General features: G+C 36.1%; 2 protein-coding genes across 9 annotated transcripts in view; one reads left to right on the top strand and one right to left on the bottom strand.

Moving 5' to 3' along the window:
• The first annotated feature begins 1,549 nt into the window (after positions 1-1,549).
• LOC105060966 (G-box-binding factor 1) lies at positions 1,550-12,701 on the top strand. Of its 5 annotated transcripts, none has more exons than XR_012136328.1 (11): positions 1,550-1,806; positions 1,899-1,994; positions 2,079-2,165; positions 2,255-2,382; positions 2,542-2,584; positions 2,808-2,856; positions 4,104-4,169; positions 4,266-4,309; positions 4,472-4,549; positions 11,580-11,785; positions 12,352-12,567. XR_012136328.1 is itself a non-coding variant. In XM_010944871.4 (11 exons), the coding sequence occupies exons 1-11, from the start codon at positions 1,678-1,680 to the stop codon at positions 12,376-12,378; spliced, it is 873 nt and encodes a 290-aa protein (XP_010943173.1). In that variant the 5' UTR covers positions 1,556-1,677; the 3' UTR covers positions 12,379-12,567. The 5 variants fall into 5 exon arrangements, 3 of the variants coding, with proteins under 3 accessions (XP_010943173.1, XP_010943172.1, XP_010943171.1); XR_012136327.1 differs by having other exon boundaries at positions 1,554-1,806; positions 4,248-4,309; XM_010944871.4 differs by having other exon boundaries at positions 1,556-1,806; positions 11,660-11,785.
• A 1,835-nt stretch (positions 12,702-14,536) lies between these two features.
• Positions 14,537-17,290, bottom strand: part of LOC105060967 (arabinosyltransferase RRA2) — a 31,002-nt gene continuing 28,248 nt past the window's right edge. For 3 of the 4 annotated variants that reach the window (XM_019845928.3, XM_029260670.2, XM_010944874.3), the window contains one exon: positions 15,118-16,437. In XM_019845928.3, the coding sequence (XP_019701487.1) occupies positions 15,325-16,437 (1,113 nt within the window). In that variant the 3' untranslated portion in view covers positions 15,118-15,324. Of the gene's footprint in view, positions 14,944-15,117; positions 16,438-17,290 lie in introns of those variants that run through there. The other variant, XM_010944873.4, reaches the window with a different exon arrangement.

Here is a 17,290-nt window from a genome sequence, read left to right as displayed (position 1 = left end):
AAAAAAAATCTTCGAAAACTCCTTCTTATGTCCATCTCTCAACATGATAAATAGATGAAAAGAAATGAAAAAAACGAGCGAGAGAGAGAATTTAGATTTCTTTCGTTTGGTACAAAGAATGTAGTGGAGGATGGATGGATAAGAATAATTCTTTTCTTTATTTGATATAGGAGGAATAAAAGGAAGAATAAATGATATTTATATAATATTTTTATGAAACTACTCTTTCATAAAAAAGTATTATTATTATCGATTTATAATACTTATTTATACTAAAGAATTAGAGCAATATATAAACTTATAATTTTGAAAATTTATAATTATATAAAATATTATATAAAAATTTAATTTGAACTTAATAAATTTAATGAATATTTTTATAAATTAATAATTTATTTATATATTAATTATATAAATAAATAATTAATTTATAATTTAATTTAAATATTTAATCAATTTATATAAATAGCTAGCTAAAAAAATAATGTAAATAAAAAAATAGAAGATAATTTTGATTATTTACTTATAATTATGAAAATTATATGCTAAAATTATAATAATTAGTAATAAAATTTGATAGTATAGGATAAATAGTTTAGCTCAAATAAAAAAATATATAAATAGAATAATAAAAAAGTAAAGAAATATTAAAATTTTATTAAAAAGTTAACAAAAGATAATTTTATTAACATAAAAATCTTCTCCTCACATACTCTATCCATCCTTCCTTCATCCTCCTAATTTAAGAGGTTGCAAATTAATAAGTTTGGATGGATGAACAACCTCTCTTTTTCATTTGTCTTTTTCAAGATTTTTTTTTACTAAATAATGAATGAGGGGCCATTCATCCTCTCTTATGATCCCAATCAAATATAGAGTGAGAGCAAAGAAAGGAGGATGAATCGGAGATTGGAGCCATTCACTACATGATGGACTGCGGAGCATAGACCATGACTATCCTTATGCATGACATCGACGGTGAAGATTTGGGGCTAGGGGCAAATTTTATCTTGAGCATCACAGCACCACTCTTCTTCGAGTTCTTCATTAAGCGAGTCATCCAACTTCCAGTTCTTAGTAGGCTGAACAGCATTAGTGCCAGTGGTAGCAATGGCGGTGGATAATCCAATGGTGGTTTTATGCAAAGAAAAGATGAATTCTTTTTTTTCGTGCGAAAGATATGAGAAATTATTGATATACTTTGGACCATCCAATAATAAATTAGAATATTATTAGAAAAAATAAAATTTTTCATTCAAAATAGTAAAAATTATTAGTTGGCCGATCATAGTCGGTAGTAAATTTTTTTTATTTAAAATATTTAATTAAATTTAAATAATAATATAATTTTTTTTATTAATTAATAATATACTAGTTTTTTATTGGACATTTGAAGGCATACATGGTAGAAGTGTTTCAGCCAAAAATTTCTCAAAAGATTCAACCGCGATCGGTACCACATCGCCACGTGGCAGTTACCGAAATCCCACCGGACGTGACTCGGTCCGATGGACAAAATCCTCGATGGTGGCCACGTAGCCAAACCCCGCGAGATAGAAAGAAGAAGAGCCGCGGTACCCGCGCGACCTCTGTCGTCGATCTCAAAACTCGCGCTCTTTCAGCCGTCGATCTATACCCTCTTCCAGAACCCTCACGCCGCGCCGGTAATCTCACCGTATGGGAACCGGAGAACAGAGCATCGCTTCCGCGAAGCCCTCCAAGGCTCCGACCTCCACCGCCCCACCGGCGGACCCTCCTCCGCCGCTGCTGCTGGCGGCGCACTCGGACGGGTCGACCTCGGCCCAGGTTGTCCTCCCTTCGTACCCCTGACTCCTGCGCCACCTAGGGTTTCAAAAAAAATATCTCGTTCTTGATGGCTCTCTTTCGATCCTTTGCAGGCAACCTACGGCGGCGGAGCGGCCGCCGCCTCCGCTGAGATTTCGGTATTCCACCCGCCGCCCGCAGTCTTCTTTCCCTATCCCTGGGGAAGTCAGGTCGGTGGCCTCCCTCCCCTCTCCGTCGTAAAGATTAGATTTTTCTCTCAAATTTTTCTGTTTTCCAATGCTTGTTTGTTTTAGTATCCGATGCCTCCGTGTGGATCCCCGATCGCTTATGCTCCAATGTATCCTCAAGGAGGAATCTATTCTCAGCCTGCCATGGCAACGGTAACTTTCTCCCTTCTTCTTCCTCCTCTTTTCCGTTTCTTCGAAGATTTTGGGTTTGGAATTCTTGATCCATCAAGTGGATTGTTTAGGGATCGGTATACATAGCAGCGGAAGCAGAGAGGAGGCTGGCGGAGAAGAAATCTAAAGAAGAGTCTTGGAATGGGGGAGAAGGGATGAAAGCAACATCAGAGTCTGCTAATGAGGATGCTTCCCAGAGGTTGCTTGGGTTTCCAAGTTATCTCTTTGACATTAAGATCTTTTTCTTTTATTTGATCACCTGTTTTAGTAGGGTTGTTTTGGATATTATGGAAACCTTTCTTGATCTGGTTTTGATATATTAATGGACTTATGTCATGAAAAATGAACATTTAAACAGTGTTAACATTGAAAGCGAGGGCTCATCAAGCACTGGCCTGCAGGTAAATTACCTGATGATAGATGGAGTGCTCTTGAAGTGCTTAGAATTATGCACTTGCTGCATTGAATTCCCTCTGGATTAATGTTATTTTTCTAATTGTTTATTATTTTTTCGGCTAAGAATTTATTGGTGAAAAAGTTAAAGAGATCAGCTCTGGATGACATCTTGTGATCTACAATATGGCATTATGCTTTCTCACCCTACGATTTCTTTTTCAACTTCAGGACTATGTTGTAACTCAGAAGAAAAATATTGGCAAGACACTTCGAGATGGTATATATCCTCTTTGAAGTTCATGTTTTTATGTACTATGTAGAGTCTCTGTACCACTAATATGCTTGTTAGTATTATCTAATATCTGTAATTTATTACAAAACAAGTTTGTTCCATGATTTGCAACCAACAAGCTCATATTTTATCTGCATTGTGTCAACCCTATCATAAAAAGCTAGAATCCTATTGATAGGACTAGAGCCAAAATTTTATAAATGTAAAATGAATGATTGGCTACTTAAATTAAATATCATCATTCTCAATCATTGTCTTTAATATCAAAATGCTTTTTCTAGGAAAAATAAGAGATCTTCTACCTATGTATGTGGTTTTGATGAGGCAATACTATGTCTAAATTAACTTATTGTTTACATGTACCTGAACCAATTGAATTTTAGTTCTTGTGTTTGTCAGATGGGTAAATTGTTGTTGATTGTGTGGTGTTGCAATATATATGATCCTAGCATCCTACCATATATTTTAGTTTTAAAATTAGCCTTCTTGACATCATGTCCACTTGATGCATATGTAGGAAATGACCAAAATTTATGTATTTTTTTAAGCATTTTAAATGTTGTTGATCACAGTTAACAAATTAGCAATATCAGTCCTCAATTTAGAGAGCTCATGCTAACTCCCCTTTTAACACATTTTCATCCCACTCACCTTCGCTATTCCTCGTCCATCAAGAGGGGGGGCAACAATCTTTCTCATTACCATCAATAATAACCTTGATAGGTTTTTGATTATTAGTGTAATTGGTCAGGTTCCCTAACTGGGGAGCAACAATCTCTCTCTTATCACTGTCAATAATAACCTTATCAGGTGCTAAATTATAAGTGTAGTGGGTCAGGTGTCCTAACTAGCTTTAATGGTAAGTTTTGGACCTAGCTTCAGTCCATTGAATCATGATTAAGTGGGGATTCATTCTTGAAGTTATAATCACCATATGTAGCATTTTAAGCTCATGTTAGTTGGATCTACATTGATTCCTCCATGTTTTGAGAATTTGGTGGAGGTTTGGGACTCAACATTGAGTTAATTTCAAATTTAAATCATTCATATCCAATTGATGAAGCTCATGTGAGTCGATATCAAGCTGTGTAACCTTATAAACCCTATGGCTTAATATTTTTAATTCCATCATGAGGTCATTCTTTTTTTGATTGAAACCATGAGATCAATGATTAGAGAGCATACTTGGTTATGATATTTGGAATCATAAAGTTTTGTTTGGGCTTGCGTAGGAGGAAGTATGCAGCATACTGGTTCTAGTCAATGTGACAACACTACTGCCGAATCATGTTACAGTGGTAAGGGTCTTGCTAGAAAACTCCCAGTTTAAGATCCAGGGAGGGCAGTATTACATGGTCCTATCTTTATTTGAGCAGCAGCATCTTTGTCTCCAGTGGCTGGGCAGAGAGGACGGTTGCCTAAACATCACTGGATGCTGGTAAGAAAGGCTAGAACTTAGAAGTCTTTGACAAATCATTTGAACTCAAAACTCTACAAAGGGAATCAAAATATTCTTTTCTTTCCAAGTTTAAAAGATAGTAATCAAAATGCCACCTCTTTTTGACTAACTTTGTGAGTTACTTGTTTCTTATCTTGACAGGATGAGCGTGAACTTAAGAAGCAAAGAAGAAAGCAGTTGAACAGAGAGTCAGCAAGGAGGTCAAGGCTTCGAAAGCAGGTATGCTCTTCTCTTTATGTTTTTGGAACATCTTAAATTTGCTTTTCTAAACAAATTTTAAAGAAACAGGTTGTTCGAGTGTTTTTGTATCATTAAACTTCTTTTGGCCTTTTGGTGAAGTGTGTGTCATTTGATAATAGTGAACATAGAATTGTGGAGAAACATGTTTGAAAAATAGCAAAGAAAGATGTTAGAGACTACTGATTATTGCTTTTCTGACAAGCATGATAGTGTTTGAAAGATAGTGGGATTATAAAATGCTCGCTCACAATATATTGAGAGGGTAACCTACTAAGAGCTTTGTTTTTGTGGAAGTCTAAAAATATGCAGTGGATGTACAAAATGATCTCGCATCAAGGATAGAAATATAGTGGTTTTATCTAGTTTAGAAGATTGGGTGTATCATACACATATGTATTCTGAATTATGATTCAAATTTTGTTGGTTATGTGGATCAGAAGTAAAAAAGTGCTGAGAATTAAACAACAGAAAGGTTTGCATAAGTATTGGTAATTTCTGTCCTGAAATTCATTTATTGTTTAGATTGAGGAATTGAGAATAGATCTTCAAATAACATGAGTAGATCGTAGGGTCCTTGGTTGAGGGAGGCGACACCTTGATGGATACAAGGGGCTTTTTCCAGATTTTCTCAGAATAACCCAAGTATAAGATGGTAAAGGAGATTACTTGACTGTCTTTCTGTTTGACGTCAGTAACATCAACTTCCTATCTCAACCAATATAAACTGCTGTTTTCAGCTTATCTTAGTATTGCTCGCTTAGCGAGATGACCGAGATATTGGAGTTTCTAAACTTTAATATGGAGGCAAAAGAGTTGAGTGGAAGTCATGTGAAGAGACTTGACTATATTTCCAATTTCAAGGAAATGACTGTAGAAGGAAACTACTGTTGAAGTAGGACATAACATTTATCTTTTTTTTTGTCTAAACATTAATCAAGCATATGGGAGGCCAATTAATGAGCATTAGAAGATGATAGAATTTGATACCTTGAGGTTACTTGCTAGATCACCTCTCTTTACTGTTTGCCGCTCTCTTGTCCTATCTTTATTTAGTATATTTTAGCTTATAGAAAAAAGAAGTTGTTTATGGTTTTTTCTTTATGATGATTATTTTTTTAATTTGGAGACAGTAAACCATGAGATGTGAGGTGAAGAGAAATGCCCCTAGAGGTTTGATATCATAAGGAAGGTGATTTTGTGTATATTCAACTCTGCAAAGAACAACATCGAATATAGGGTGCAGGTTTCCGAAAGATCTAAAGCTTATTAGGGAAAATCTGCAAAATTAAGCTTCCTACGGTATGGTATCTTAGCCACTTATAATGAAGCAGATCTCTCTCCATATGGAGACGGGGATTGAGAAATAAAGTTGAGGACGAGTTCTAACCTACAAAGGGAGTTGATACCAAAGGTAGCTAATTAGCTATGTATCAGGACTAAAAATTAGCCCCATAAGCCCAATTGCCCACTTGATAGACACATCAAGCTAGGATCATAACAAAGCTCTGAGCTAATAATGCTAGACAAGAGGCATTTTATTCTGGAAATGTAAAGTAACATTGTGCAGTTCTAATCAAATGGAGATTTAGGATGCGATTTTCACTGGAAGCTAGAAGAACTCTAGCAAACAAAGCGCATTAGAAGCAGGGGTTTATGACTTTGTAAAAGCAAGCAAAGTGGCAAAGGATATTTAGGGAGAACTCTGAAATAGCAAGAACCAAAAATGGAATCCTGGTGAAGTAGTTGCATGAAGCAAAATTTGTTTTATCATGGTGCATATGAACAACAAGACTACTTGAGAAGAGCAAAAGCCAGAATCCAAGTTGGATTGTAATGAATACTATTGAGATGTTGGACAAAATAACATTTAATATTATAAAGTATTTAGTAGTATTCTAAAGGTAATCCTTTTGTGAGTGAGAATCCAAGTTTGAACATAATGAATTATTTTGAGATGATAGACAATAGATTATAAACTAACATTATAAAGAATAATATGTAAAGTATTTGGTAGTATTCAAAAAGTTGAATCTCACTGGTTCACTCCTCGTCATCGTGCCTTTTTAGCTGCTGTTCACTCTGTTCATGAGCCTCAGTCAACTAGGGAGGTGGGCAGCCGCCTAACATCATAAAGAATAATATGTAAAGTATTTGGTAGTGTTCAAAAATAGTCTATTTGTGTTTGAATGCATGTGCTACTTATTAGTCTTTCCAATGCAACTTTTTGTCTCACCAGAGGACAGAACTTTAGTTTGGATTGTACCTCCTTTTGACCTCTAAGCAAGAGGTCAGGTTCGATTCTGGGTGGCAACACCCTGTTTCGACCTCCTATTAGTAAATTCCCAGTTTTGCGAGCAGTGGCTTGGTCTGCCTTGGTCCTAGGCTTTGGCATAGGTGGGGTGGGGTGGGGCAGCGGCATAGGGTAGTCAGTGGGGATTAGTCCTTCATGAAAAGAGCAGCTTTTCTCTCACCAATGAATTTATAGAGGTTTAAAAAATAGAAAGAGTAATGATTGGTTTCTCTTGTAGCAGATATACATCAAATCAATTATGAATTGAAAATACATTAATTATTTTACATCCTTTCTATAATGAGGTGCAAGAACATTTTTAAATCAAGAGTGTTCTGAATAAGTCTTTTCACTTTTCAGCATTTCTTCAACTTTTATTTTGTTAAATAAATTGTCTATTATAAAACCTTTTGTTTATCTTCATGTTTGGCTTCCATTCCTAGTGGTGGTATGTTGAAATCAATTTGAGGGCAAAAATAATCTATAGGAAAAATTCTTGTAATTGATGCAGTATGTAACAATATTCTAGAGTCTCCTGATGAAAGTTTTCTTTGAGTTAAATGCTCCATTATGTCATCTAGATTTTCAATCATCCACAAATAGAGTGGCCAGTTAAGTTGGAGTCTTGGTCATCTAAGATATGATTTTCTCTTCTGTGTCCTATTGTATGATCACTCTTTGTCCTATTGTATGATCACTCTTACCTTTTAATAGACTTTTAATAGAAAAGTCTATCCCCCTTCCCAGTAGAACTCCTCAGCACCTTAGGACATCCATTTATCCTTGTAACCCTCAATTTGTTTTAGTCAATTCATCACACTCTGGTTGGCTTCATATTGATGTTAGATTTTTTTTTTTTTTAATAATCAGCTAGGTTAGTCCTACTAATAAGTCTTAAAATTAGTATTTCATATAATGCACAGCCATGACGATCAAAGTTTATCAAAATCGATCTACAAACCATTTATCATAGTTGGATTTGTAATGATGGATTTTTTTTTCAAGACATTTTATAAAATACATCATTTAGGTTTAAATTTTATATTCAGTTCTACATTGTTATTTTAATTTCAAACAACAAATTAAGATTAATCTTTGAGCAAATTCCATAGTAGATAGCTCTCAAATTAAGTTTCACAAATGCTTTCCAAATAGGCCAAAATTCCATAAATTTGAAATTTGCCTTGGTCCTACCAATTTGAGTATCCATTGCAATAGCTCAAGAACTTGGTCTATGCTCATGAAGTCAAGCATAAACTAAAATGCATTTATAAATTAGTTGGTGGTGGAAACATTATACTTTTTCTAATTTTAAATGTCTTTTGGATAACCAACATGGTTTCCTTGGTAAAATGGAGGTCTTTTTTGCAATTTGTAGTCAAAGAATAGGGGTGTTACAGATTTGAGTAGTTGCATGGAATTGAAGCTTGTGCCATCCCACGTGGAAACAAAAAGTTTAGGACCTTGGATGGTGTATGGACGTTTAATGTTAAACTCATAGTTGAATGTCAGAATCCACATTTTCTTTGTGTCCATTTCAATTTTCCGCTTTTGCATGTTGTTGGGAGATTAAGCTTATTCAGAGCACACCTCTTGGTAGCAGAGCAACAGTCTAATCACTTATTCATCCTTTTCTCTATCCTAGTTGTTGACTAGAAGATGTTCAATTTACCAAATAGTGGGTGCATTTTGCTATGATAGTGAGTGTAATGAGCAACTTAAATATCAGTAGTTATATTTCACTTTTGCATATGTATTAAGAAAATTAATGGTTCATGAATTAGAAATACTAAAATAGAGAAAATACACCAAATATATTTACCAAAAAAAAAACCAAATAAAGAAATAAAAGTAATGTTGAGTTTGATGACTAAAAATCATTCACTGTAATCTAAAAAAGAAACTGTCAAAAAACTAATCAAATCCTCTAGTTTAAAAGCTTTGTAACGTAGAACAAAGATAAGAGACAAAGATTTCTATAAAGAAATGGAGGGACTTCATGTGAGATCAATATTCCATAGACCTCTCTCTCTGCCCCCCCTTCTCCCCCCACTCTCTCTCTCTCTCTTCTCTTTCCACACACATATATATTTACACATGGTCATTACCACACTAAGCCTACCTAACCATCTACTTGGCCGGTAAGCCCAACATGCTGAGAGATAACTACTTTAATCCTAAACTGTATCATTAATTGAATTTATTTCTATAGCATTGCTTATCAATCAATCCCTATCCTAGTGTTTATGTGGTGGTGTCACTAAGAAAGAGTTTGAGAGAGAAAGGGCATTATTTGTGGAGGTGGGACCAATAAGCTATGGTGGGGTTTGGAATGGAATTACTTGGGCAAGATCCAAGAAGTGAGATGGAGAGAGAGAGAGAGATTTGTGAGAGATAAAATTTGGAGAAAAATGAAATTTTGTTCATTTTAAATTTGCTTAGTTGTGCTGAGCATTTTTACTGGCATTTTGATTGAGGTTTGGATAATTGATAAGTGGGATGTGGATTAAATGCCTGCTGGGCAGTCATCATCATGACCCTTTTAAGAATAGGAGTGCTTTAAGGATGGCAGTATCATTGCACTGGAAGTGTAGAAGACTGGAAATATGAAGGCTTTGATTTACTTTTAGGATGAGTAACCCCAACAGCATGAACAACATAACCATCAAAAGGGAAAAACGTTGAATAATGTCCATCTTGGCTCACAATAAGACTAATTTATTCTGAATTACGTAATTTTTAGTTGGCTTGTATACCTTATGCACAATTCATTTCTTGTCAAGATTTCTTGACAATGTGTGGTTGGCTGAGTTTTTCCTTGGAAATTCTACCTAAATGTTTCTCCTCGACCATAATGAATTATTTTCTTCAAATTTCATTGATGATTGAAGTTGGGAAGATTGCTGCCTTAACATTATAAGTTGTCAAGACTCAGCATTTTCTGTTCATGGAGTTCTATGAAACTAGGATAGTTGGTGGGGTTGCAACCAATGTCAAATATGTCCCTTTGCGTGAATAGCCACATTACCTTTTGATTAGAAAACAGAATTGGTCTTGCCAATTTTCTACATGTAGTTTAATTTCACATTTTCTCCTCTTGATTTTGCTTTTGCACTCATAGTTGACAAATAGCCATAGCAACCCTAGGCGGTGGTTCCTAGCTTATTGGATAAGTGGTTGACCAGGTGCCTAGGCAACAAACTTTGTCCAAGTGCCTAGAATACAGGATCTCATCAGTTGCTATATGTATTTTAATTTCACATTTTCTCCCCTTGATTGTGCTTTGCACTCAGTTGTCAAATAGCCATAGCAACCCTGGGTGATGCTTCCTAGCTTGTTGGATAGGTGGTTCATCCAGGCACCTAGGGGACAGATTACAAAGTTGCCAAACCATTACAGTTCATCCTCTCAATATGCATTATCCTGCTCTAATATGCAGTGAGTGTACGTAACAAGAAACATTTTGATGGCACATTTCACTTAGCAAAGTCCATAATAAACTATAAAAATAAAAAGAAATTAGAAGTAGCAGCAGATCATTGATGCCTCGGTTCAAGTGATTGAGATTGCCAAGCTTTCTCAATGGAGGCTGGATCTCGTGATAAAGTTCTGAATGAAAAACCCACCTGTTGAACACTAATTTTATTAGTATTCAACACAATCTTATTCTTCCTTGGTTTCCAATTTGCTCCATCTTACTCCCTGCCTAGCATCCACTTGTCACTAATAAAAAGAAATAACAAGAAAATGCCTTAAATATATAAATATATGGTATGCTATATAAATGCATATTTACATGCATACAGCTAACATACATATATGCATAGTATGTGTGTCTACATATATATGGCACATTTCTGATGTGTGTTCATTCATACATATGTATTCATATTTTTCCATATGCATGTAATATGCATGTATAGAGGTACAAATTTTTATATGAACTGAGTGTATGAAGGACTAGGCAAGGATCATCTGGGCTTTGGAAGACATGTCAACAGCTGAGGCAGTTGCCTGGGTGCCCAGGAGACTGCTGTAACAGATTGCATTTTTGTAATTGATAGATCACTGGTCTCAAAAGACGGGTTAAATGGGTCATTCACACATGGAAGTCATGAATGTAATTTATCAGAAGTTTTTTCTATGGGAGGAACAAAGTTATGGTTGATCACAGTTAGGAGCCTGGTTCTATGGGGATCAAGCTTTAGATACCCCACTCCCATTCTCCTCCCTCCCGTCTGTAGAATCCATATTTCCTCATTTCAACACAAGTTTGCTGAAGTGGTATCTTGATCTTATCATGCTACATTCTTTTTTAATGGCTACGTCATGTTACTTATCTGTCTGGAAATATCTTCTCCCTCAAGTTGCAAGTTGTGCTTGTCAAATGTTTTATCTTCTCTTAGATTACTACTGTTTAACTGGTTCTCTTTCATTATCATGTTCACAGTTTTGCTTGACTCCATATCTCAGGTTCCCTTTTACGGTGACGGTGCTGTTATTTTCATTCATTCTGTGTGTGTGTGTGTGTAGAGGGGTGAGGAGACACCACTATGAAGACTTGAAACCTGAACCTTCTTCCATGTTGAAGGGTGCCACAACGGGGCTATATTTTCATTTTCTTTGGTTCCATAATTAAAGTTTTATGCATTAAATATTAAATTCATCTTTAATTATGGTGCTTGGTGCCTTTTGAGTCTTATGTTCTTTTTTACCTAGGTTCATGGTTCTTTCTGTCGTACCTATAGTGAAAATCTGAGACCTGGTTGTATGTATCTGAGTATGTTCTCTTTCACCAGCAACAATATCAGGATTTGGCAAGGAGGGTGGATATGCTGAACAGTGAGAACTGTGCACTCAGAAGAGAGCTTGAACAACTTGATAAACACTGCAAGGAGCTGGATTCAGAAAATGCTTCAATTGCAGTTAGTAAATCCACTCCATCTTTCTTCTCTTGACATCTGTCTTACCATCCCTAATTTTATCTATTTATTTTTTCTTTTTTGTTAAATTTAGCCTTAAAGTTTAAATACAGAGCCTGTATGCTGGGCAGAGGCCCTAAATTAACTGGACGCTGAACACAAATAGCTTTATATGTCTATTGAAGCATCTCACTATGATTCAAACCTGTGACCTCATCTGACAGGGGAGGGACCAACCACTTGATCTAAGCCCTGGTTGGCTAAACATTTCTCATTTTGGTCAGTAAAAAGTATTATGTTTACATTTGCAACTGTGCTGGCCCTGGTACCTCATGTTAAACGAAATAAATTCAACAAAGCCATTGCTGTTATATAGTTCTTACAGTTCCACTCCCTAGTTAACCAAAAATATCACTGGAATTATGAATTATGAAATGCAAGCAAGCTTCAAGTTCCTATTCATTAACAAATGAGCTTCAGTTCCGGGGCAGTGGGTTCTATTTTGTTAATGTTTAGACAATTATGCATGGTGATGTTGATTAAACTTTTTTTTCCCCTTCTTGAAACAGGAGGAGCTCAGTAAAATCTTCCATTGAAGGCATATGCGGTGATTTATCAACCATGCATTCAATTGATGCTGAAAGCGGTGATCATCTTTTTCATGGTTTGGTGGGATTCAGCTGTGCGAATGAGAAGTTGATGGTTAAGCCTAAATTTATCAGGTCAAGAAGAGCTCTTTGCCTTCTGTCATTGTTCTTGGGGCCTTTCACTTTTTTCTGTCATTGAAATGCGGCATTCCTGAATACATGCATCTCTCTGCAGGTTTTTTTACCAATTATTTTCTTTTGTAGCTTGTAGTACATGGCTGTAAATATGCTCAAAAGATACAGGGATTTAATCAGCGATTCTTTTTTTTACATATGTTGCGAATCTGTTATCTTGCTGGCCGATTGTGAAGTGTTCTGCACAGTGGCGGTGATGATAATTGCAAAAATTTTGATTAGCTTGATGTTATATGTTGAACACCATTATCTCATAAGTGGTGGTATGAAGCATGTCAGATATACAAGATTCTCAGTACTTGAAAGATACTATCAGTTGATGTTATTGAACTTGCATATAAACCTTTAATTGCACGTGATTTATGGAGTCCAGTACGAGACTATGCCTTCGTAAGCTTCAACCGGCAATGAACGCTTTGGGAGTGCACCATCCAAAATTTAAACCTGGAATTTTCTGATTATTAGATGTGTCCATTGGAATGAAGCCCAGGACGTTTCAAAATTTACTTAATCGGGATTGAGAGCTGGAGATTAAAGTGCCCCATGTTCCCCGTTTCTCACGATTGCAAAATCTATTTAATTGGTATTGGGATGTGGGGATCAAGTGCTGCATGTCTTCCCTTTCTCGCCTCTTATAACTATCCCAATTGTATTCGTCTCTTTCTCCGTATTAACAAGGAGGAATTCTTTGCATCCAGACGGATCTATTTGTAGCCAGACTCTCCTTTTTGATGGTGGGATACAAAGGTGAGGTTAGATACTACTCAGGCAGCGCCAATGCTATTTGTCCTATATTATACTCATTTTGAAATGAAATGGGTTAGATGGATGACACATATCCCCTGATTTAGAGGCTACAAACTGCAAATTTTTCAGATCTTAGCAAAGATGACAATTGAAGGAACACATCTCAGAGGTTACAAACTGCAAATTTTTCAGATCTTAGCAAAGATGACAATTGAAGGAACACATCTCAGTTGATAGTTTTTGTAATAGGATAACATTTAATCATCCTACCTAGTTCGCATATTACTTGTTCAATTCTGATGACTTAACGGTTCCTAATTTCTAACAAATATCCAAAAGTCTAAGTCAATTACAGAAATCGTCTTAATTCAAAGTTAGGATGCCCCACTTCTCCTTTTTCACCTCTTCAGCAATGCCTATATGTAACAAATACACCACTATTTAATGGGATTCTTAATATCTTAATGTAAGGAAAAGATATGAAAGTGCATGTTATGAAAGATAAGTGTATTTATTGATGTTGTTAAGAAAAAATATAGCCAAGGTTAACTAGAATTCATTGAAATTATGAATTATGATAGAGACAGGGCTTACTTTTTGATCATTGGTATTCAACTCAAGATTCATCATACCGATCAGTACCATATCATACCGAATATACCGTAATATATATTTATTGAATTGGTACACAATCTCATACCATGCTAATACTTGATAGTTCTTGTTATCCCATATCGCACTGTATACTAATACTATGATAATATAGTATTGGTATAGGGTTTGATGTCAAGACAGCAAATCTTGATTCAACTTTTAGTAACCTCAACAAGTGAAGCAATTGTGTACTTTCAAAGCATATTCATCAAGTTATGTAAGTAATACAAAAACTTCAATATGAGGATAGAGATTCACAATCACCTATTGCTGCACATGCCCTGCCCTAGCAAATGATAGTCTGTTGGACCTCTAGATGCCATCTAGCCACCAGTGGGTCAGTGATGTGCCCAAACCCGCATGCATTCATCGAAAATTTCTTACCTCAGTAAATTGGGTGAAGGCTTATGCCCTCCCCCCAATTCTTCTTTAAAAGAAGGTCTCTCCTTGACACAAGATCTGTGCAGAAGTTGACGTCAAGGTCAAGAACTCGCCAAAATGAAGATAGTGCGAGAACTGAGCAATGATGACTACCGTCCAGCAATCAAGATCATATTGACTTCGTCAAATATCACAAAAGAACCATAGTAGACAATGGAGACAAGTGATAGAAGTTTCCTTATGATACTACAGTCTTCCATCTTGATCATAATCAGAGCACTAGATCATATATGGGATCAAGAAAAGCTGCCTTCCAGAACTTCTAATGGAACTCAGCATATTCGCAGAGTCATTGGAATAGCGGTTTAACAACTAGTGATCCTTTCCCTAAGCAATAAATTCTAGTAAGTTAATCAGGTTGACAGGCTAACGCCATGATATGAAGGAGGCTTCACCCTTTTAATAAATCCAATCTCAAGTTTCAAAATGTAGCATTTATCTTTCCTCAATGGAGCATTCCTAAATCATGACCCCATTTCCGCATGACACACTCCAGTTCTGCGAACATGAGCTCGAACAAGTACTCTTTCAGCAGGTCTGCGAAACATTTCCATATGGCATAGATGAGCAGAACAAGAAAAATGTATAAGTAAATAGATAGATAAATGGGCAAAGATATTTAACAAAAAGCTACTAACATGCAAATATGTTGAATAAATGCATGGTTGGTCGTAAAATCACATTGGCCAGATAGGGCGGAAAATGCAAGTGTGGAGCCTGAAGAAAGGGTTGTATTTAAATTATAAAAAACATTTTGGTATAAGCTCTCAAAAAAAAGCTCGGGTGCAGCGACTTTTGAAGGCTACACCTGACATAGGCCTTTTAGATGTATCTGTATGAAAGTAATGTCGACAAGGTAAAAGTCAAAAACCTGTACTTCTATTGCAAAATTGAAACGCAAAGCAAGAGCCCCATATACTACTCTGAACCATCAGGCAAAGGATCCAGTGCATTTTGGTCTCCATTGACATAAAACTCCATAACAGCCTTCATTCTACGGAGTTTATCAGGATGGTAATTCACATGAACAATGACTGGCTTTAACTTGCGCAGGTTAGCATCTTTCCTCACAGTCTTGAAAAGAACATTGCTGTTCATAAAAAGATACATATCCATGGTTCTCCTGGATGCATGAAGCCCATAATATCCTGGGTGTGAGGGGATGAAAAGCTCTTCATTGAAGACCCGTTGGTCCCATGCATTTTCACGAGATAATCTGCTTGCTACGCGATCCAAAAGCTCAATTGAGGGAATTGTTGGTCTAATATAGAAAAAGCCAGAATTGTAAACCCATATCCGCATTGTATGAGCATATCTTGCCCAACCCATTTGAGGCTCATCAAAGACATCATCATAACCATAAGCTGTCATGTTATTGTGACCATCACTCATGGATTCCACATCAGAATCTCTGTAGAGATGATCAAATGGGTTCTGTAAGTAGATGATATCAACGTCTGAGAGAAGAACACTGTAACCAAGCTGCAAAAATTCCCTCAAAACATGGAACTTCAATCCGGACACTGCATGGTTCCCGCCTCTCCTTCCAATGGAATTGATGCCTTCATCAAAATTTCCTTGGTAAACAGGAACTTCCTTGGACTTGCAGAAGCTTTCCATCTCATCATCCAATGCGACAACTAGATAATTGGTTATACCCACTCTTTTGATATTCTCAGACCAGATCTCCACCATCTCCTCCACATAGGAGTTTGCCAGAGCAACTATGAGCTCTTTTCGAACAGCTACTTTTTCTAGTATCTTTGCCAATCTTGGGTTCACAGATTCATCAGGAGTGACAGCTGGATTTGTTCTCAAACTCTTGACAGTACCAAAAGGACCAGCTTTATGCTTCGGTCCTAAAGCCAGAAACTGCTTTTCAGCCTGATCTTTTCTTTGTTCAGCCAATTGAAGCTTCATAGTTAGCTCCCTAACCTCCTGCTTTAATTCTGCATTTTTTTCTGATAGCGTTGCCAACTCTGACTTCAAAATGTTGGTCCTCTCAAGTGATTCACAGGGGGCTGCATTGACCTAGAATGAACCAATTAAAAAAAAGAAAGCTGTCATTCTGACAAGAAAGCAAAGACAAAAGATGATTTAGGATGAAGACATCAAAGAACACAATGATGTACAGTTAAGAGAATTAAAGTTATAAGATAATTATGTCACCCAAATGAAAACTAGCAAGGTGTATTTAGGTCAAAAAGATGCTGGAGCTAAATTACATCAATCACTATTCTAGGTGGCTGGATGTTCAATTCCATTGCTGCATATATCTTTAATCCAGTCTTTTCTTGAAGATAGCCGAGTCTACTTCCACCTAAAGTAGAGCAAGAATTATATGGTGCCAGCTTTGAAGATAAACTTGACTATTCATTTTCTCTGCACAATTTAATTTGCAGTGCTTTCATTAGAGACCATATTATGCATCTTTACTCTTGTTTAGATGTCTTAATACACAGAATTCTATCTAAAGAAGTGCATTGCATTGGTTAATAACCTTTAAATCTAAGCCATTAATTCCTTCACAAATGGCTTTACATATACATAGTGAATTACTTGAAATGCAAGATGCTTGGACATTTTTTTTAATTTAATTGAACAAATTCAAGCCATTAAACCAATCCATAACTCCAAATGAAAAGACAATTCAAGTGCTTAATACTGCCACAAACAACATTAGCCAAGATGACTTGGTTTACATCAATCTCTTCAGAAAAATTGAACATGTCTAGAACATATCTCAGACTCATACATTATAAAACCATATACAAAAGAAGAAATGGGAAAAACAGCTTCGTGAGCGTTAAATTCCTTCTATTTCTCTCAAATTCTTGTTCATCTGATCTTCATACTTTTCATTCAAGTCTCTCTATGAATGGAA

The sequence above is a fragment of the Elaeis guineensis genome, chromosome 13 (genome assembly GCF_000442705.2).
Source record: "Elaeis guineensis isolate ETL-2024a chromosome 13, EG11, whole genome shotgun sequence".
NCBI classification, from domain to species: domain Eukaryota; kingdom Viridiplantae; phylum Streptophyta; class Magnoliopsida; order Arecales; family Arecaceae; genus Elaeis; species Elaeis guineensis.
The sequence above is the reverse complement of the archived record's forward strand: the minus strand, read 5'-3'. Positions and strand labels throughout refer to the sequence as shown.